This window comes from Curcuma longa, chromosome 10 (assembly GCF_044706935.1).
Source record: "Curcuma longa cultivar G26 ecotype Majalengka, Jawa Barat chromosome 10, ITB_CL_G26_1.1, whole genome shotgun sequence".
Taxonomy (NCBI): Eukaryota; Viridiplantae; Streptophyta; class Magnoliopsida; order Zingiberales; family Zingiberaceae; genus Curcuma; species Curcuma longa.
Genome location: NC_133870.1, coordinates 5,954,568 through 5,976,834, shown reverse-complemented (window position 1 = coordinate 5,976,834; position 22,267 = coordinate 5,954,568). Strand labels below are relative to the sequence as shown.

At 39.5% G+C, this 22,267-nt stretch overlaps 3 protein-coding genes and 1 pseudogene across 3 annotated transcripts; 3 read left to right on the top strand and 1 right to left on the bottom strand.

Moving 5' to 3' along the window:
• The first annotated feature begins 1,513 nt into the window (after positions 1 to 1,513).
• On the top strand, positions 1,514 to 6,257 carry LOC141835947 (vacuolar protein sorting-associated protein 32 homolog 1-like). The gene is made up of 7 exons (XM_074723352.1): positions 1,514 to 1,646; positions 1,798 to 1,896; positions 3,631 to 3,727; positions 5,191 to 5,276; positions 5,370 to 5,461; positions 5,669 to 5,783; positions 5,860 to 6,257. The coding sequence occupies exons 2-7, from the start codon at positions 1,825 to 1,827 to the stop codon at positions 6,049 to 6,051; spliced, it is 654 nt and encodes a 217-aa protein (XP_074579453.1). The 5' UTR covers positions 1,514 to 1,646; positions 1,798 to 1,824; the 3' UTR covers positions 6,052 to 6,257.
• Positions 6,258 to 9,323: 3,066 nt separating this feature from the next.
• On the top strand, positions 9,324 to 12,286 carry LOC141835829 (putative xyloglucan glycosyltransferase 5). Its single transcript, XM_074723206.1, has 3 exons — positions 9,324 to 10,682; positions 10,754 to 11,158; positions 11,227 to 12,286. Exons 1-3 carry the CDS (start codon positions 9,669 to 9,671, stop codon positions 11,860 to 11,862), a joined length of 2,055 nt encoding a protein of 684 aa, XP_074579307.1. The 5' UTR covers positions 9,324 to 9,668; the 3' UTR covers positions 11,863 to 12,286.
• A 478-nt stretch (positions 12,287 to 12,764) lies between these two features.
• LOC141835936 (D-3-phosphoglycerate dehydrogenase 1, chloroplastic-like) lies at positions 12,765 to 17,089 on the bottom strand. The gene is made up of 5 exons (XM_074723341.1): positions 16,442 to 17,089; positions 14,591 to 14,967; positions 14,136 to 14,246; positions 13,790 to 13,885; positions 12,765 to 13,711 (listed from the first exon to the last, which is right to left on the bottom strand). The coding sequence occupies exons 1-5, from the start codon at positions 17,046 to 17,048 to the stop codon at positions 13,040 to 13,042; spliced, it is 1,863 nt and encodes a 620-aa protein (XP_074579442.1). The 5' UTR covers positions 17,049 to 17,089; the 3' UTR covers positions 12,765 to 13,039.
• Positions 17,047 to 21,827, top strand: LOC141835539 (kinesin-like protein KIN-1; annotated as a pseudogene).
• Positions 21,828 to 22,267: the final 440 nt, after the last annotated feature.

Below are 22,267 nucleotides of genomic sequence, written 5' to 3'. Positions count from 1 at the left end.
TCTAAAAATATTCAACCTTAAAATTGTAGGGTCCCTAAGGATATCCACATTTCCACAATGACATGATATTGTCCACTTTGGGCCTAAGTCCTAAATCTTCCACCCATCAGGACTTCCCGGGATTACCCACTTTCTTTATTTAAGGTTCAACCCACATTGTTAGATCCAGATCATGGCTCATCCGGTGATTAGTCCGGTGAAGAGCGGCCTCGCTCTGATACCAATTGTAGAGTCCCTAAGGATGTCCACATCTCCACAATGACATAATATTGTCCACTTTGGACCTAAGTCCTCATGGTTTTGCTCTTGGACTCTCCCCAAAAAGTCTCATACCAATGGAGATATTTTCCATCCTTTTAAACCCATTATCTTTTCCATGTGTTTTAAATGTGGGACTATGTTTGCACTTTTGCAACACAACAAAAATATTCAACCCAATTAATCAAATTAACATTAGATTCATTTTGACATCATGGAAGTTATTTAAAATTTTCTTTGATGTTATTAATAAATAATAAATTCACACCTTCATTGTCGAGCCAATCTATCTCTCTACCTTTAAACCTTTTGCAGTTTTTTTTTTTTCTAACTGTGTTCAAAACACAAGAATTCAGTATTTATCTGATTATCTGAAAATCAAACTATATTTTAAAAAATCAAATACATTTGTTTAAATGATTAAATACATATTTATCCAAAATCTGATTATATATATTAAATATATGTTTTTTAAATGCATAATAATTTTTTTAAATAATTTATATTTTTAATGTTTTAAATCGATTAATTTTAAAGATAATCCATCCACCAAATAAAAATTCTTATCAATTATAAAAATAAATTTAAAACAAATATAAATTCGCAAAAGTACTCCGTCCATAATTGTTTTTATTAAATAGAAAATACATGGTAAAAAATGATAAATCTCAATTAGTCTCGTTCAGTATCTTTGGAGATGATCGATCGAACCCCATAGCAGTTTCTCATCAGCCACTAGAGTAAATCGGGAAGTGCACGCAGCGGCTAGCCACGTCCAATATCCTTTGATTGCGCTTTTCAACGCCCAACATACTTTGATTGTGCTCTCCATTTAAAACAAAATTCATGTAAATATATCGTAGCTAGAGATTGAATCGCAAGTATCTAATTGACAACCTGAATATTCTACCGCAGCATCCCACTGACCACCAGGATAAATCGGGAAGCGCATACGGCGGTTAATCCGGATGTCCAGCATCTTTTGATTGCATTCCTTATTTGCAAAAAAATTCTTACAAATATACCGTAATTGAAAATCGAACCATGGATCTCTCGATCACAATCCAAATATCCTACCGTTCTACCATTACCTACCCCGGGACAGAAAATACACGGTAGAGCAAATGGAACGTTGTCTATCAGCAATTGTTCGCATTTATTGGCGGCGAATGAAAAAATAGGAAACTTAGCCGCGTTACTTCATAAAATATTGATAATTTCAATCCGCTCCTCGTTTCTCCGGCAGTGGAAATGGTGGCATTTCTTATGAGCCAAGTAAACTTCAAACTATATTTCCTCTGAAGTGCGGTCGATCCTTCCCTTTATCTATCGATCGCTCCTCTCTTCTCCGCTCGTAGAGTTGATTTTTGATCCGGCGCAGTTTTCTGGTGAGTCGATCGAGTCCTATGTCAATGTCGACTTCGTTTCTCTCGCTCTTTGATTTCCCTGCTAGATTTTTATATCTCCTGCAACGAGAGTTTGGTTTGAGCTTGGGTTTTGAAGGTCGAAAAGCTGCATAACTCCGTCTTTTTTTTTCAGATTGTAGATTGCCCGAGACGACTCGTCATGTTCAGTAGGGTATTCGGAAGGAACAAAGAACAGCCAAATGCCTTGGCTACTCTGGATAAGCTCAATGAGGTGATCTACAGTTTTTCATATTCTACTATATGTTGTCACATTAGCATCTGGATAATTTGACGGTAAACATTTTTCTAGATAATGGGCTAAGGTAAAAAAATGTTAATCGTTAGGTCTTCTTTGTGGTTTGCCTTTTATAATTCAAATTTATCTCTAAGAGAAGTGTCTGCTATATAAAAACTGATTGCTTTTTGATTTTACTGGATAGTTTGCATTTGCCAACGCAGTAAACATTGTTGCGGGATAAATTGTATACCCATTAACCTTGTCCAGTTTTCCTTTTATTCATACTGGACTACATGATTCCAAGTCTGTTTGGTATTAGTTAGAGAGATAATCGCAATCGCCTATGAGAAAAGAGCGCTCAGAGTTCAAAGTTCTAATTATTGAGTTGGATTTTGGTAGATAAATAGGAAATAGGAGTTCGCATCAGTGCTGTAGACAGCTGTTAATCCTGTACATTTTAATATCAGGAATTTGAAAGAGAGATTTGCAATAGAAGTGAATTTTCACTGGTCTCAATTATGTTCTTTTTCATTTTTAACATGTGCAATGTATACATTCTTAAGAAAACACTTCTTTGCATTCAAACTTTGCACAGAATAGGAAACCCATACTTCAAACTGTACATTTTTAACAATTGACCTCTCAATCTTCAGAACGGTAACAAATACATAACTTTATTAACATCCCCTTCATAAAGTGCACAAGGCACACCACGAGGAAAAAAAAGTGTGATAGTTGAAAAATAGATTATCATCTTTACATCCCATTTGCCTTAGGGCTCTAATTGTTCCTCCCCTATTCATTTGAAGAGGAGGTAAGCTCAATGAAATAAACCACCTTGAGCATGGTGATGTGTGAATATTGACCACTTTCAACTTTGGCACACTTTTTCTCCCATGTTACTTGCAAAGAGGAAGAAAGTGAACTTTGATGAAATAAGTCGCCTTGAGTTATGCGATGTGTGACGTTGACTTCTTCAACACCTGCAACAAGAACAACCACAAAGAGGGGAATTCTGCTTTGAACTCTATCTCCCACCACAATCTCACCAATCCTTCTACAAGTTCTTTTATGCTTGGCAAATGCCATCATGTTCTGCTCATTCTTTCTCCGAAAAGGACTTATAGAAGACATGGAGGTATAAATTGTCTGTCACTTTATGACAAGAATAACTGTGCTCGTATTTACTATCACTTTGAAAGATTGACCAGTCAAATCTTGACAATTTTACTTGAGGTATAAATTCACTGTTTTCTTCAAAGTTTGAGTGCCAAAAATTGTTTTTATTCAATTCTTAAAATACCTTAAAAACCACAGAAGTTTATGAATCTAGAGACTGCATATTGTAGTTATGATGAGATGTTGCCTTAAGTGCATTTGCATTTTCTAGATGAACTGTCTTTAGTGAGCTTGACATATCCAAACAGAGTAGCTTTACTAATTTATATCATACTTGACCTTGGTAGTATTTTATTTTTTTTATCAAATTTATGAATGCGTTGTTCCAAAACCACCATAATCAATCAGATCCAGGAGTGCCATCAGTGTGTGTTTCATATTTGTGTTAGTTATAAATTGGCATTTCTAACAATAAGTTAAGCAATTATCGTCTTTCTGTATATTGTTATAATGGCATCTGATTATTTGTTTCATGTCTACAAGTAAAAATTTTTAGTCTAATTCTAGATGATATCTTGGTAACTTGAAACCATATTTGATTTATTTCAGACACTTGAGATGCTAGAGAAAGAGAAAGTTCTTCTGAAGAAGATGGCCACAGAGGTTGAGAAGGCCAAGGAGTTCACTAAAGCCAAAAACAAGAGAGGTGGGAATTTTTATCTGCTATTAGATATATTTTCCATGACTGGTAAAACTGATAATGCACTTTTGATGAACATGGATTTCTTACCCTGATGTATACACAAAGAATTTCTGCTATCTATAAGACCAACAAGTAAAAATGTCTCTCTTGTTTATTTCATTTAACATAGCACTTATTTTGACAACTCTTTGTTCAAGAGAAATTCCCATGATGTACATACAAAGCATTATTGCTATTTATATAGCCAACAAACAAAAGGCGTCGCTTGTTTGTTTCATTTAATATAGCACTTCTTTTGGCAATTCTTTGTGAAAGAGAAATATCCATTTTCTTCTACTTACAACCAACTTGCCATGGGAAATAGGAAGCATGGAGGAGTCTCAGTTGGCAACAACTTTTGAAAAGGAAAAGATGGAAATTCATAGTAAAATCACCTTGCATGTGTGAGATCAACCCAACAACAACTAGTTTATGCATTAAATCATGGCACACATTAGACTTTTTATGCATGACTTATCCTTAAAATCCTCTTCATGTATTTTGACCCCTTTTGACTAAGTTGCATATGTTGAATTCATCATTTAATAATGACGAGCACCTTCTCAATCTTCTAATGCTATTTTTGCACAACATGATTATCACTATTATAATTATTTACAGAGCTTGGTAAAATTAATTAGTTAATCATTCATCTCAAAAGCTCATGCTATTCGGAAAGGAACCAATTTATATTTACATAATGCATTATTGCACTTGTCCATGTGGGACTAGTGACCGTGGAGCCTCCTATCTTCAACACGTCCCTAACACTTATCATGAGTAAAAGGTATGAACCTATTTCTTAAATTTAAGTCAGATAAGATTTGAACCCAGACCTTTTTCTTTGATATCATATTAAAATTGATTGGGTAACCACTTAGCCTGAAAAGCTCGAAATGTTAAGAAAGGGGTCAATTTATATTTATATAATGGATCACCACACTTGTCCATATGGGACCAATGGACATAGGACCTCCTAGCTTCAAAATAACCTAAGGTGCATTTCCATTATGTTTAGGATGTAACCCTATGGCTATAACTTGGCTCATGTAAGTTGCATATAAAGGATCCTTGTACAATGTAGCTGTGCCAATTCAACTTTGCTTAACTTGAATTTATGGGGCTTTATTCTAGGGACATTCCTGGCTTTGATTTTTTTCCCCTTTCATTTTCACATATTGGGTTCGAATGAAATTAAGAACCCCAAAAACTCTACTCAACTTCAATAATTATGATATTCAATTTTAGAAAAAAAAATCCAAATAGCTGCACAGAAACTCAACAAAAAAAAATCGTTTTGGATTCATAAAAATAAAAAACATATTTGAAATTTGGAAAATCTAAAAAAATCTCAGAAACTGCTCTTTGCTTGCAAGTAGAAGGATTACTCTCCATATGTTTGTCAAGATTTGTTTTTATTAATGCAGCTGCTATACAATGCTTGAAAAGGAAAAGACTTTATGAGCAGCAAGTCGAGCAGCTTGGCAATTTCCAGTTGCGAATACATGATCAGGTATTCCAGAATCAGAAATTACATCTCATGCTTTGCACCTTGAATATGTCTTGTAATCAAGTAACGTTATCTGGGTTATCTTTCTTTTCTTAGATGATAATGTTGGAAGGTGCAAAAGCTACTACAGAGACGGTAGATGCACTGAGAGCTGGAGCAGCAGTCATGAAGGCTATGCAGAAAGCTACGTAAGTATTGGATACTGTTTATTTCAGTAATGCCACACATTGCAATTTGGGTAATAGGAAAAGCAACTTACGCATTTTCTATCTGTAATTCTGACCAGTTGAATCAGAAAATTTTCTTTCTTCTTGGTGGTTTATTGATTCGTGAGTTTCATATATGATATTTGTGCGAAGAGAAAACTAACTAGTTGGTTATGATTTCTATTTCAGCAATATTAATGATGTCGATGCAACAATGGATGAGATCAATGAACAAACAGAAAACATGAAACAAATTCAGGAAGCATTATCTATTCCTATTGGAGGAGCAGCTGATTTTGATGAAGTATTGCCCAATAAACCATCCCTGTTCATTCTTGTTGTTCTTCATGTCATTAACTCTGGTCTTGTTCAAATATCAGGACGAATTGCTAGCGGAACTTGATGAGTTGGATGATTATGAATCGATGGATCAGTTACTTCAGCCAGCTACAACTGCTCCTGCTGCTTCACTGCCGGTTCCTACTGGTAGACTTCCCACTCGACCTGCTCCACAAAAGGATAGTCCTGAGGAAGATGAAATTGCAGCATTACAGGCTGAAATGGCCATGTAAAGGCTTTTGTGCGGTAAAAACTACAAGTTTCGAGTTCTTGGATTTATCCTTTCCATCATATCTGCCCCCCTAACATTTACTGATAGGAACACTTGTAAAGCTCATGTGGAAATTTGGGGAACCTTATGAAAATGGGTAAATCTCTGTATCTTCTTTGTATCATCTTTTCATTTGGAATCCTATTCAGTTTGCCTCTGGTTTGCACATGTGTGTTGGTCTTGCCACGTTTGTCTCTTCCACTGTCTAACTACTACTATGCTCTACTAGTGATAATCTTGTATTTGGTTTTTAATTTTAAGAGTTTGATTAATGCACTGTTAGTATACATATTGGTGTGTGTGCATGCTACTTTTAAGGGTTTAATTAAGATGCAAGTTTAGTTATAAATATGAGTTTCAATTTGCTTTAGGAAGTTCTAAAACATGAAAACCTAGATTAGAGGCTAAAATAACATAACATGTATGACCTTCTGTGCTTTTTAATGTCATTGCTTTTAGTAAACTATGAGGGAGTTGTTAGTGTCTAGTGATGAAAGATTTGACTGGATCATGTATTTCTACTTCTAATTGGCAGTCACTGATGAAAGACTATTGTCATTGCAGTTTGACCGGAGAAACCAATCCACTTGTCATATGTCATTAGGGCCTTCTCGTTCATGAGAACAACAAAACTGATATCAAGTAGAAGTGTCTAAAGAGAGAAAGTAATTAACTATGATATCCACTTAAATAGAAAGCTTATGTAAAGTTCAAATATAATGAAGAAAGTACAATGAATTAAAATGCTAAAACTTAATAGAAACCACTCATATCTAGTCATCCTAAAAATCTCTGCTGTCAAAATTTTAGAAATTCTTCTGCTGTTCTATTTTTTTATCTACCTATGCATTAAATCTAGACTCCTTTTCTATCTAGGTACCATGTGTTATGCTGGTTCCTGTAGAAATGCTCCATCATGCTAACAAAGTGTGATGCTCACGGTGTGAATGTCTCACTGTCTTCACATAACTCTAAACATTATGTCACTACTAGATGACCAGTAAATACAAGATGAGGCAGGCTTATATGAGAATCCAGACATACTGATTGAAGTAAGGTACATAATTTCTTCCGGTGGCGAAAAACAAATGCCGGCCTGCTGCTGATAAGTAGACAGATGTGGCTCCACACCGGAAAACATAGCCCAGTGCCTTGCGACTCCACAACCACTCGGCGTGGATTGGGTAGGGACCAGGTTCCCATAGTTGTGTCCTAGGTGAGTCAAATTACTTACTGAGGTCCACTGGTGATAAGGTTTTGAGATCTATATCCATTTGCAGCGTTTTAGATATAGATCCATGCTACCCAGCATGACTTGTCTGCTAACTCCCAGACCATGCCATCTCCTCGCTTCGTGTGCATGTTTAAAGATCCAAGATCCCCTCACAAAGACTAGTTAGGGTTTGCCTTCATGTTTTCGACATAGGAGAAGTTTTGGTACATTTTGCATAACTTATATTAGGTGTAGATTGCTCGCCCTCTTATATGTTCTACTATGCAAAGTTAGAAAAATACACAAATAGCTCATTGCAACTTTTGTATGACTTAGGTACCAAATAGCTCAGACTTGAAGATATGCCAACTTGTATTTAGTTAATCGATCATGTTTAACTATTGGACTTACTGGACGTCTAAATCTTAATCATATTGTGATCTTTAATCATCACATGCTCATTTTAGTCATACATAATGCATCATCAATCAAGCTTACTCTGGTATTTAGGCAATGCCTAAATCTTTACTAGATTGTAATATTTGATTATCTCATGCTCATTTACACTGATTACTTAGACGATGTCTAATTCTTGTATTCATATCTAGCTACAACGAGAAGTCTCTGATACTCAACATCATTTTTCCTACTGAGTCTTCCACATGATCTTTGCACAAAATAATTTATTTCACACATAGTCAACGTATAAGTACTGCACTCGACGTATGCAAAGGTCAACCCTAAGACCCCATTAATTACCTGGTCGTTAAATTCTCAGGCAACTGGTCCTTTATTAAGTCTTTAGCAAAAATAATAATGATTATTTCATGTACTGTAAGTAATTAAAATCTTCCTTGCATGTGCATCTACATATATAAATCATCTTGCTTAAATCAGAGTGATCTCTAATGAATTTCTTGTTAATTCTATTAGATTAAATTAATTTTAGATCTATAACTGATTTCTAAATATTATAATACGCCCAATAGAAAATTAAGAGTTGTTAATTACCTTTCTATAACAAGATTTGATATTAAATAAATGAACTATGAAGGTGGAGTTTGCGTTTGGAAGTGTGCTGTTAGTGTCGGTGCTGAGACTTAGAAAAGAAAACAGCAATTATTAAAGACACGTGGCCCGAGAATTGATGGAGTTTATATTTGCCAATTAATTAAATGGAAAAATAACTAATAATTGGAGATTATAGATAATGGTGGTGGAGATGTATTAGTATGGAGGGAATTAGAAATTTTATATTGATAAAAAAAAATATGTATTTACATTGAGTGAGGACGGAAATGATCATATCGTCGTCCCTATTTCACAATTAGCTCGATTGTGAGCTCCACACGAGTTCATGACTTGCTTAATATGATTCATGATCGACACTTCACAAACGTTTTATAATGAAATCGTAATTGAATCGTCATAAAATTGTTATTGTGTGGTTGAACGACTGTTTAACTACTATTTTACGTCTAAATTGCTTGTTCTAGCGGCTACTGATTAGATTCCTATGAGAGGAAGACATAAGACAGGAGGATGGAGGGGCGAGTGGTATTTTAGAAAATTGATGAATGATTTATTAATTTTAAAAAGTAGCAAAATGAAATTCCACGTCATAATGACGCTATCCCCAGGTGTCCGTCAACTGTGCCACGTCGTCACTTTATGGATCTCCGCATGACGGTAGCCGCTGTCGGTGCTGATCCGCGTCCCGCTGACCTCGCCGATCGGATCATCCTGGCCGTCCATTGCGGATCCCATCTGTACCTGTAGGTGATCAGATCGGCTTGGACGTGACAAAAGCGGCTGCCATGCAATCAGAACACCCCACGTCAGCCAGTCGAAATCTAGCGCAGTGACCTCAGGATTACGCAGTAGTTTAATCTAAACTAAATCCAATCATAACTAAATCCAATCGTGAATGATTCTGATTCTTTGCTTGCCAAAATAAAATTCAAAATCATTTTTTAATTACATTTTAATTAACAGTTCATCATTTCATTCGGCTATAAAAATGGTGTAATCTTTTGTTCTGTTTCAGACTCTTCGCCATCTGGAAAGTGGAACGAGAAGTAGTTTTAGGTTTCTGTGTTCATTCTTTAGGGTTAATTTTTTTACTTCGATTTCAGATGAAACAGTGCTGGATTTGATTTGTTCAGGACTATTATATAGTGGCCACATGGTTTGGAGCTTTGGACTACAGACAGCTACCTTCCCCGGCGATGCCGTCTCTTTGAGCATTGGAAGGCAGGCAGAGGCGGCTCAAGATCCCGAGCTCCACCGAGAAAAATCAAACTTTGATGCTGGGGATCGAAGAAAGGTAGCATTTTGGGATCTTGTTGAGGTTTCGAATTGCAGAAATGGCTCCAAGCTTGGATCTTGGGGACTGGTGGGCGAAGGAGATCCGCCGCGGCAGCGGCGGCGGCGGCACGCCGGTGGTGGTGACGATGCAGAACCCGAACTACTCCGTCGTGGAGGTCGACGTGGAGAAGGGCGGCCGCGGGAAGAACGCGAGGCAGTTCACGTGGGTGCTGCTCCTCAAGGCCCACCGCGCCGTGGGCTGCGTCGCCTGGCTGGCCGCCGGCGTCTGGGCCCTGCTCGACGCCGTCAGGAAGAGACTCCTCCCCCGGCGAGGCCGCTCCTCCGAGAGCGATAAGGGCAGGCTGCTCTTCCGCTTCCTCGGGGCCTTCTTGCTCCTCTCCATCGCCATGCTCGCCCTCGAGATTGCCGCTTACCTGCAGGGATGGCACTTCAAGAACCCTAATTTTCGCATACCCGAAGCCGGCGAGATCCGCGGGTGGACGCGCGACGCCTACCTCTCTTGGCTTTCCTTCCGGGCCGACTACATCGCCTCCCCTCTCCAGACCTTGTCCACCTTCTGCATTGTCCTCTTCGTCGTCCAGTCGATCGACCGCCTAGTCCTCTGCCTCGGCTGCCTCTACATCAAGTTGAAGAAGATCAAGCCCGCCATCAATGGCGATCCATTCAAGACCGAAGATTTAGAGGCCTCAAGCTGCGACTACCCCATGGTGCTCGTCCAGATTCCCATGTGCAATGAAAGAGAGGTCTATGAGCAGTCCATTTCGGCTGCTTGCCGGATCGACTGGCCGAGAGATCGCATGCTGATTCAAGTTCTCGACGACTCCGACGACGAGCTGATCGAGCTGTTGATCGCCGGCGAGGTGTCCAAGTGGAGCCAGCGGGGCGCGAACATCGTCTACCGGCATCGCTCGATCAGGACGGGCTACAAAGCCGGGAATCTGAAGTCGGCCATGAGCTGCGACTATGTCAAGGACTATGAATTCGTCGCCATCTTCGATGCTGATTTCACTCCCAACCCTGATTTCCTCAAGAAGACGATTCCACACTTGAAGGTATGATCGATCAAGCAAGCCATGGTTGAGCTTCCTTGGTTCACTGGTCTCACAGGTTCTTGTCAGTTTAGGGAAACCCTGAGGTCGGGCTGGTTCAGGCACGGTGGAGCTTCGCGAACAAGGACGAGAACCTGCTCACTCGGCTGCAGAACATCAACCTTTGTTTCCACTTCGAGGTCGAGCAGCAGGTCAATGGCGCCTTCCTGAACTTCTTCGGTTTCAATGGCACCGCCGGCGTGTGGAGGATCAGAGCACTGGAGGAATCTGGGGGTTGGCTCGAGCGAACGACGGTCGAAGACATGGACATCGCCGTCCGTGCTCACCTCCATGGCTGGAAGTTCGTCTTCCTCAACGACATCAAGGTGTCGTGTGAAGTGCCTGAATCTTATGAAGCCTACCGGAAACAACAGCACCGGTGGCACTCCGGCCCGATGCACTTGTTCCGTTTGTGCCTTCCGGCCATCGTAAAATCGAAGGTTTGCAGTGTTGATCATACCTTGAAGTCCTGCCTCATTCAAAGATTTGAATTCTGATGATCTTGCAGATATCGATATGGAAGAAGGCCAACTTGATCCTTCTTTTCTTCCTCCTGAGAAAGCTCATCCTCCCATTTTATTCCTTCACATTGTTTTGCATAATTCTTCCTCTATCAATGTTTGTACCCGAGGCCGAGCTGCCGATCTGGATAATCTGTTACATCCCTATCGTCGTGTCGTTCTTAAACATTCTCCCAGCTCCGAGATCCATCCCTTTCCTCATACCTTACCTTCTCTTCGAGAACACAATGTCAGTGACCAAGTTCAATGCCATGGTGGTCGGCTTATTCCAACTCGGAAGTTCGTACGAGTGGATTGTGACGAAGAAGGCCGGGCGATCTTCGGAATCTGATCTTCTGGCCGCAGCCGAAAGAGATGCAAAGCCTATGCAGCTCCTTAGAGGAGTTTCGGACAGTGAGCTCATGGAGCTCACCAAATTGAAGGAACCACAAGAAGAAGAAGCACCTCCTATAGAAAAGGAGAACAAAATTTACAAAAAGGAATTAGCTCTTGCCCTTCTCCTCCTCACAGCTGCTCTCCGAAGTCTCCTCTCGGCGCAGGGCATTCACTTCTACTTCCTGCTGTTTCAAGGAGTGTCGTTTCTCCTCGTCGGTCTCGACGTAATTGGGGAGCAGATGAGCTGATCCTGCAAAAGAGAACACAAAAGGTGCTAAACCAACACGGCAATGTATCAAGCTATATCTACTTAAACAAGTTATGCATCTCTGAAGTCTACTTGAGGACTTCATCCCTGTTTTTGGTTGTCTACTTTGAGGACATTCTAGCAAAGCCAGTGAAACAAGTTAGTCTGTCTATCCGATTCGATGAACAAGATCTTGAGGGCAGAAAGTTTTCCAGCAGCATTTACAGTGGGAGAGTTGAGAGCTGGTGTTTACATTGGATCATACTAGGGATTGTGTTTACAAAATATGCATATCAGAATTGATTTGAGTTGGAAACTGAATGAAATAATTGATGGTGCAATAACTCCACTACGTAAACATCAAAGCAATGTAGTATCTACTATCATTGATCTGTTGTTGCTTGCTATTTCCTATTAATGTATGAAAAAAGTTTATCATTTAGCATCTGACATTGCTAATACCGGTTGAGTCTTGAGTTGGAGTAAATGGGCAACTCCATAACTAGTTTAGCTAGAACTACAACATCCTCCTTGAGAATGATTCACCATTACCTTGTCCTTCTTGTGTGAATAGAGGGAGAGGTGAGAAAAGGATGTGAGAAGGATTATGCAATGCATGCACTATGGTTGATTAGGATGATGGATGACCCTACAAGCACATGCATTTTATTGAGATGATCATGAATGTGCCCATGTTTTGTCTAGTAAGTAAAAGGGAGATCTTGTCATATGGAAACTGTGATCTTGTCCCTTTCTTTCAAAGGGCTTTGATTGGAGATTTTTGTTGTTGTCTGACTACTTGGAGCTGATATTGGCTTGCAAAGAGATTTAAATTCCTCCCTGTTGATATGCAACCGGGCAATTCAATTGAGGTAAACTTGTACTTACATTGGTAGAGAAGAATGAATGAGCTAATGCACCTCTTCACTGGCCACATCTGCAAACATCAAGCGATACAAATCTGATCATGCAAAGATTACCTCAAGGAGGAAACACCTTCTTCAAGAATCTCATCGTAACCGAGTTGCAAGTCGCTTACAGCATAAGTATCCGAAAACTAGGTCAGAAGATTCTGAAAAGTATTATATAAACTAACTAATGTTGGAAGACTCCACAAGCTTGAAAAATGCAAGGCATAGCAAACAGGCAACCATGGAAAAATCAAAGCGGACTGCCACCTATAGCTTCAGGAAAACGAATTCTTCAATTGCCGGTGTCTCTCCAATTTTCTTCAGAGTTTCCTTGTTGGGCTCCTCGTCAACGCCAATGGCCATTATAGCCTGTTTCCTTGGTGCAGTCCTGCCTACACTCATAAAGCTAATATTCACATTCTGTTCCCCGAGAATTCTTCCCACCCTACCGATATTACCGGGCTGATCGATGTTCCGGCACAGTATTACATTCCCTTCCAGGCTCACATCCACACTGAAAGACCCAACAAGGGTGAGGCGGGGTATGCCATCTTTCACTCTTCCTTCCACTGTGATATCACCAGCATCCGACAAGGCACTGGCAAACTTGGACTCAACATTAGATAGGTGGATCTGAATTGAATCTAGAGGAATCTCAGGAGAGGTGTCACGGAAAATCCTCTCTTCGCTGATGCGAAGACCTCGTTGCTTGGCTGTATAATCTGCATTGACAATATTGACAAACACGCTGGATATAGGTTCAATGATCCCTTTAGTGATCATAGCACGAAGAATCCTTGTGTCCAAATCATCAGGATCCCGAGCAGATGTGTAGACAACTTTAATGCCCTTGATACCGGTTCCCCCAGCTACTAATTGGACAGCTAGCCTGCCGAGTTTCTCAGCCAGGATAACATAAGGGGCTAGCTCAGACAGGACCTGTGATAAAGAACAATGTCTCAGGTTCGCTTGCAATGCAAAATGGAAAAATTATGGAGACCTATTGCAAATAATCACCTCAGCAGGAACCATGGGAGCATTCACAGCAGTGGCAGCTAGTTCACCATTCAATGCCCCAATAACAGCCTCTGCTATTTCTACAGCTACACCTTCCTAAGAATATTGACCACATAGATGATCATGACCATAAGTCAAAAGATGATATTTTTGAAATACCAACTAAAATTTATCTACTGATCTTCTTATGAATCTTCGCTACTTGTATCTTATACAAGTAAACTTCTGAAGAGGAGATTATACAAAATGCTTCTGCTACAAATATAGACGGGAAAATACTACAGCTACTGATGCAGTGAAAGTTGTTTTTTATCTACACATTAGAGCTTGAGTTTAGAACACATACCTGAGCTTCCACAGTGCTAGCTCCAAGGTGAGGAGTGACAATAACATTTTCATGAGTTATCAACTTGCTGTCTTTTGGTGGAGGCTCAACAGTGAATACATCAAGCGCAGCCTGTTTCAGTTACAATTAGCAAAGCCGATAGTAGTTTCCAAGTTTCAACAAAATCAGCATCATCTATGATTCATTAGAAGAGTCTTGAAGACATAAATCAAATAATGGGCATGCATGATAGTTTGATCCACCAGACATTTTACCTCCATACATCAATTACTTCAAATTTTATCAACACAAATCTAAAGCAGCAAACGCATCAAAACTGCAGGTTGATTATGTTTTTTTTTTTCAGTTCAGGATTATGAGGAACTAATAATGTAATATCTGGGAACCAAGTGCTATGTTGTCATTTAGGTGAGGATACATAAATTGGAAGCTGAGAGATGTCAGCAGAAACTTACCTGAGCAACCGTGCCATTATCAAGTGCTCGGACCAAGGCATCTTCATCGATAACCCCACCCCTGGCAACATTAATTATCCTCACTCCTTTTTTTAACTTTGCAAATGTTTCATCATTGAAAATCTTTGCAGTTGTTGGAGTCAATGGCATGTGAAGAGATATGAAGTCGGCAGTAGAGATGGCTTCATCAAACGATACAAGCTCCACTCCAACGGCTCGAGCTCTATCAGCAGGTGCATAAGGATCATGAGCAATCACATGCATTCCAAGTCCTTTTGCACGTCTGGCAACTTCTGAACCGACTTTTCCAAATCCCATAACTGCCAATGTCTTCCCTACCAGAGAGACACCAACATATTTGTTGCGCTGCCATTTGCCTGAATATGACACACATGGCCGCATTTGAAATTTGTAAAATATACTACAAACTGTAAACTTATATTACTAGTGTAAATGCAATTAAGGGTAATAAACTTGATAGGTGAATAGAAAACACCAGAGATATATACAAGTATTAAACAAAATTCATCATTTCAGCTCAACGAGGTGCATAATACATAACTCTTAAAAGCATACAAATATGTGGAGAATCTCTAATATAACAAGAAACATGTCGGTTTTAATAGTACCCGACATTTTTCTTTCCTTATGGGTTTTATTAGATCCCTAATTCAAATGTTCCTAGAATATATACTGCTTTTGTCTCAATCAATTTACTAACTCAAAATTTTTGAACTTGCAACAACATCCGTCACCTCATGCATCATACTTTGTCCAACTACCTTGTTGAGTAAGATGTGTAAGCAACAAGGGCAAAGACACCTATTTGAAACTGGGGAGATTATTCATGAACCACTTATGTAAAAATGTAATTAACACAACATATGGTTCTTAAACTGGTTGCATCAATTTTAATCCACGGGTTTGAAGAGATAGGAGACCTTTTGAAAGTGGTTCCACAAAATTCACGAAGTACATACCACATCAAAGAACAAACATTTACTCATTTCAACCTTGCACTGTGAGTAATTTATAAATATATCTCAAAGTTATCACCAAAGTTATCAAGTTAACATGCACTGGCACAAAACCGATCTTATGAAGAGAAGTTCAGTATCCTACCTTAATAATCTATAATCACCTTTTTGTGAAGGATAAAATAGTTATTTACTTTGTTCTTTTAGTGTTCATATTCGAGGATCAATATGAAGTTTCGAAAGTCAAATATGAATTAGGCCACAAAGACCATCAAAGTTCAACAGAGAAGCAGACCTCGTTTAACTGGTAGTCTAAAACTCGCCTAAATTTCCACCTTGACCTGACATTCACAAGGTTTTAAAAGTGTATGCAAATAGTATGCGGTCAACACACTGCCTAGAGCATAGGCAGTTCGTGGGAAACAGGGGAGGCATATGCAGTCAGTATAAAATAGTAAAAATATTTATAATAATTCGAAGTATCATCATTTACAAATCAATTAGTTAAGTTAGCATTTATAAGCGACAAACTAGAAACAAGGTAGCTTAGGCTTTTGAGCCAATTTGGTTTAGTATAAATTTGTTTAAATGAACCCAAAAAAAAAAAATTTTTATATAGACTACATATATCATATGCGGTGGTTCCCTTGAAACTGCCGCTTATGTGGTTCAAGCAGCGACTTTTTAAAACCATGATTCGGTAATTTGTGAATAAATTAGATAAAAGATCAGAAAATCCATAATCAAACAAGCAATTATGCAATAAGGATCTGAAGTATTTCTTATCCACTCCCGTGTTAAAGATCAATCTCGTTCTTTTTCTTGCAGATCTAGGCAAAATGCAGGTAATGAACAACAAAGTCGGGTCACTTACCAGCCTTCATCGAGGCGTCAGCCTGCGCGACGTTTCTTGCCATGGCAGTGAGCAGCGCGATCCCGTGCTCAGCTGCTGCGACCGTGTTCGCAGTTGGCGCATTGACGACGAGGCACCCGCTCTCCGTGGCAGCTTGGAGATCCACATTGTCGATGCCTACCCCAGCCCTGCCGACCACTTTGAGTCGCCCATTCGACGCCTCGAACACTTCCTGCGTCACCTTCGTCCCGCTTCGCACGATTAGCGCGTCGCAAAGAGAGATCTTGACGCAGAGATCCTCGGGCGAAAGGTTGTACGAGCAATCCACGTTGGCGAACTCCCGGAGCAAAGCCAACCCGGCCTCCCCGAGCTTCTCGGCCACCAGAATAGTTGGCCTCGCCGCGGCTTCGATTCGAAGTCCCCTTCCCGCGCTCCGGGTTCGAAGAGCGGGGATCTTGGAACTGGCGGGGTTGTCGAGGTGGATCCCGAGGAAGCAGGTTCGAGAGCTGCAGGATCGGAGGGAGAGGCACGATGCAGAGGAGGAAGCGGCGGACGTGAGGAGGGGGTGGATGTCCGGTGAAGTGGAGGAGAGGCGGAGGAGGGATTTGGTCGCGGCGGCAGCGGCCATGGCGGCGAAAGCTTCCGAAGGGAAGGGCAGCGGGCAGTCAGCTTTTGAGCTTGTGAAAGGTCGTGTGGACAGGGAAGTAGTAGGTTTTAAATCGAGATTGCAAAAAATGGAAAAATAAATAAATAAATAAATTTAAAGTTATTTTAAAATAATTTTTTTTAAAAATGGTAATCCTCACGCTCTACTCACGTGTCCCTGGTCCCGGATGTGAAGCAGTTCTTCTCTTCCCGCTCTCGAGCCGAGGATGAATGCGGCTATAAATACCAGCATCGCTGCCTTCAACCGACCATCCCCATCTCATCCGATCCCGCAGACGGAAGCAGATCCTGCATCCTTCGATCGCCCGGCGAAGAGCCTCTCGCTTTTCATCTCCTTCCTTGCGTGGTACGATCCCTCCTCGATTCGAAGCACTAGATTAATTTCCCCTCATTTTTTCCCCCAACTGTTTTTGTTTACGATCGGAACTCGTGCTGCACCTTTTACTGTTTTGGTTTATTCGTCTCGTATACGCCTCCGATCTTGGGAAGATTGACCGGATCGTGGAGTGCGGAACTGTAGATTTGCTATTTACTCAGACGAAGAGTGCGAGGGAGAGAATTTATCTTCTTTCGCCCAAGATTGGGAGGAAGCGGCGGGTGGAAGCGCAAGGTAGAGTAATTTTATTGTTGATTTTCTACCTGTCCTTGTCTTGAATTGAAAATTGCAAGCGACGGATCAGAAGCGGAGGGCTATGTAAGGAGGCACCGCTCCGGTGGGCATCAAGTGTGTAGAGACTTAGAATAATACATATGAAACTCGTGGATCTTGTTGACCTGATGACCATAGTTGGCTTTTGCTCAGATTTTGTGATTTCACAGGCTTATCTTTAGCCTTTTTGGATACACGTTCAGTTAAAATATGGGTAGGCTATCTAGTGTTTGGGTTGTAAAGTCTTCCTTTTCTCCTAAGTTGTAGTTTGTCAATAAATCTTGGGCCTTTGTGCAGCCTTTGGTTGTAGGATCTATGCATTAAGCAAATTCTTTGCAGGCATTGAGGATCTCATATGAAAGGAGGCCAACAGTTTGTGTGAGGTTTAGACCCTTGATTCAGTGAGAAAAGCTTCATGGTGAATCTACATGCATTCAGGCCTTTGGCACAATGTGCTTTTATAGTCAAGGTTCTATCGCCCTCACTAATTGCTAAAGCTTTTCCTCACTGGATAATACTTGGTGTGATCATTCACTGCATTGCTTGTAGAGTGAGAAGGAGCAAGATGCTATGTTTTTGTTTGACAAGGTGTTCTTTCAAGATTCTGAGCAAGCAGAAGTCTATGACTTCCTCGCAAGGCCGATAATTGAAGGTGGACACACTTACATGAAAGAAAGACTTGTCTTCTTGTTGTGTTTACTTATTGATGTTTCTTGTTAGAAAATGATAATTTATTTCCTATTTCTTCATTAGTGAAGATCATGTCTAGTCTTACATTTTTGAAACAGATTAATTATCTCTTTATACAGGTGCCTTAAATGCAAGAAATGGTACAATTCTCATTTATGGCCAGGTAAGCTGTGATTTTAGACACCTGTTTCAGTGTGATTACTTTTACCAGTATAATACTGAAGGAAAATATATTGGCAAGAAAACATAAGTGTAAAATCATATATTTGCCAATTGCCACTACAAGTGTTGGGTGCTAAAAATGCGTGCTCAAAGATATAGAATTTAGGTCAAAGAATGCTTCATATTGCTTCAGGTGAAGTTTGATGTTTAGACTGACAATAGCCTAGTTACATAGGGAAATAAACAGGAAAAGGTAAAATGTGCTGACATCCTTTTCTGTCTCCAGTTGGTTTCAAGATTATGACCTTAATAATTGCCAATATTTCTCTTAGATAGTGACATAGGAGAATCTGATGCTATCAAGTGCATCCATGGATCATGAGGAAAATATGAAAGAATGGAAAGGGTTTTTTAGTAAGAGTAGAACCATGCAAAGTATATAGGATACTCGAAATCCTTGATCATCACATGGTTTTCTAGTGCTACTCTTTGTTGGCATAGTTATTTGTCATTTGGCAGAGCTCACTTGTACTCACTATACACCTACCAGCCATATCTTATATTCTATGCACATGAAAGTCCACTTAGTTTTGACAGAATTAACTCTATCTTATTGTTGTGCATGAGCTGGTAGATCAGCTAAGAAAGAATCAAAAAATTGAACAGCATGCGTACACTTCTCTATAGATCAACTTCAGGTCCTCATTACACATCGAACTCCATGATCTCAGGGCAAAACAGTATTGAGGGTCTGGGAAGCATCATTCTGCTAGCAATTGCATTACTCTTGCATAACTAATGGCTACCCATGACTGTAACCTTGTCACTCAAGTTGACCTTACCATTGCTCTGAGGCTCACCCCTTGTAGCCATTGGTGAAGAACATGAAACCTCCTTTTGCTGTATATTTGCAGAAATATTTACTGCAAAATTAGGTGCTTGACTTTTTGGATTACATTCTATGTTTTTTTTTTCAAATTTATATAACAAACTCTTGAGTAATGACCATGGAGTTACTAATTTTTCAAATTGTTGGATGTAAATGGACAGACTGCAGCTGGAAAGACTTACAGCATGGAAGTTAAGAGCAAAATACCTTTTCAATATATTCTGCTTTTCATATGATTAATGGAATATATATTAAGGAAAACGAGGGCCAAGGAATATTTCTTTCTGGAGCAACTGAGGTGAGCTACAAGTGCTGAAAATGTTCCAACTGGTAGAGGCACATTCCTTTATTTACCTTCATGTTCTTGTGTGTGCTTTTAGTTGCTGATTACAAATTCTAGGCAAGCCTTACTATGCCTCCAGGTAAGACCACCTTTGGAAGTAATGCAAAATCCACCATTTTTAACTGATTATCGCATAGTTCACAATCTTTAACTTTCTGAAACAGAGGCTTTGAGAGGGATTTCTTTTCTATTCTCACAGTCAACTGTTTTATATTCCTAGCTGAGATTTCTGCATCTTTTAACTTACACAGGATTGAGCACGGGAAGTAGCAGGAGTCATTCTCTCTACATATTTTCAGTTCAACAAGAATCTGCATCGGATGTCAGGTAATTGGTGCCTGTTTATTATCTTTCACTTATGCACCTCTCTACTGAAAATAGATTTGTGCTTCCTAGTATATATTCTAATACTTAATTTTCTTTTTCATCAATTTGTAGCTTTGCTATAATAATACATCAAATCAATATCAAGCCTTGATGGATCAAGAAATTTGCGTTTGATGGTCTAAAGCAATTAGGATCTAGAAGTCCACCTTTGAAATTGAGTAACATGTGGTTTTATTAGTTGGTAGTATTATTTGCAACAATTGCTTCTCTTGCATTGGGCTACATATGAATGTTCTACTAGTTTTAGTGTGCCTAGGTCACACATGCATGTTTCATGTGCTAAATTAGAATATTAGTATAAATCCAATCGAATAAAGGGGGTGTTTGGTTTAAGGTTTTCCAGATGTAAATGTTCAGTTAAGTTCTTGAAATTTGTGCAATGGACATCATATGAGTGTTTGGGTTTAGATGGTGAATGTACATATGGGGTTGAAGTAACTGAAAATTGGGGGTTGGCAAAAAGGACCTATGGAGGTCCTTTTTGCCAACCTGAAAGTTCAAATTACACATCTACCCTTGTAAAAAATATATAAAGATTTTTTCAAGTTTTTAGTAAGGGTAAATAAGTAAATGGACATCTAAAATACAACTCAACCTCATATTCATCAAACACTCCATTTACATTTATATTTTCTCAGCCTTTTCTCAACCCCAACTATACATTTACATATTTTCAACTCCAACTTTCCGTTGAAAAAATACGACTTAAAACCAAACACCCCCAAACTTACAAGTGTGAGGTTGACTGAAATATTGAGACCTAGAAAACCTGATGTCCGAAGAACATTATGTTACATCCCTACTCATATTTTCCCCTTAGGTGTTGTTTCTACCATGTAATGTAATTGTCATACCAGGTCAAAAATAGGGAAGGTGGTTCTCGTGGACTTAGCTGGCTTTGACAAAGCTGAGAAAGTACCTGGTTCTGGAACAGTACTTGATGAGTCTCTTGAACAGGCTAAGAGCGTAAACAAGTCCCTTTCGGTGTTAGAAAACGTTATCAATGCACTGACAAGCGGTAAAAAAAATGTTTCATGAACTAAACCCATGGTTTTTGCTCTTTAGAATAGATTGGTCGATCAACTGTATCTATTTTCTTACAGATAAAGTGAACCACATTCCATATGGGGATTCCAAACTCACCCGGATCCTTCAAGATGCACTGGTCAGTTACTGTTTCATAATTGGGAAATCAATTGCAATTGTGCTCATCTTTATCTTTACACTGCAGGGTGGAAACTCCAGAACTGCGTTTCTGTGCTGCTGTTCCCCTAGCCCGGTAACTGCTTCAGACGTCCTCTCCACGGCTCGATTTGGACTTAGGTATGTCTGAGCATTTTTTTATGCCACTTTTACAACAAGAAACTAAATATCATTATTTTACCGCAGAGCAAGGGGATTAAAATATTCACCAAGAACCAACAGTAGGGACGCAAAAGATGAAAATCGAGGTAATGTTGCTCTTAACTTTTTTGGGACTAATGGTTTCTCTAACTATCTTATATGTTTGTCCTTTTACTGTCTACAGACGATGGGAGAGGATCAAGCTCTCGAAGCTGAGCTTGCAATCGCTCGGGAGGTTGCGCCAAAAGTTGCTGATCCAGCTGCAAACACATCTTGATTCCGCAATGTCATGAAATGTTTAGCTTCTTATCTCCCTTTCTTTTTAGTTTCTGATAAGGTGAACCAAATCAACTGGATTTTAATTGAACCATTTGTCAAACGATCTTGCAACTGGCATTCTTGGAAGAAATATGCATATATGATGATACAACCTTGCGTAGATCTTGATGGCATGAGAAGAATCATTCTTAAAGTAGCTGTTTTGTCCTTTGTTTCGTTTAGAAAATTTTTATGTTTCCATTAGAAAAAAATGGCTTCCATTCGTGAATTGTTTAGCAGGTGTGTTTGGTTTAACTGGGCTTTTGAGAAAAATCAAAATTCGCCTAGAATCGAACTGCTTGATTGGCCCATTCATGATTGAACCCGGCCTTTTAATACACTGATCGTTGATGCATATCGAGTGTAGTCCCATTATGCCCCCGGGGCATAGGTGAATTT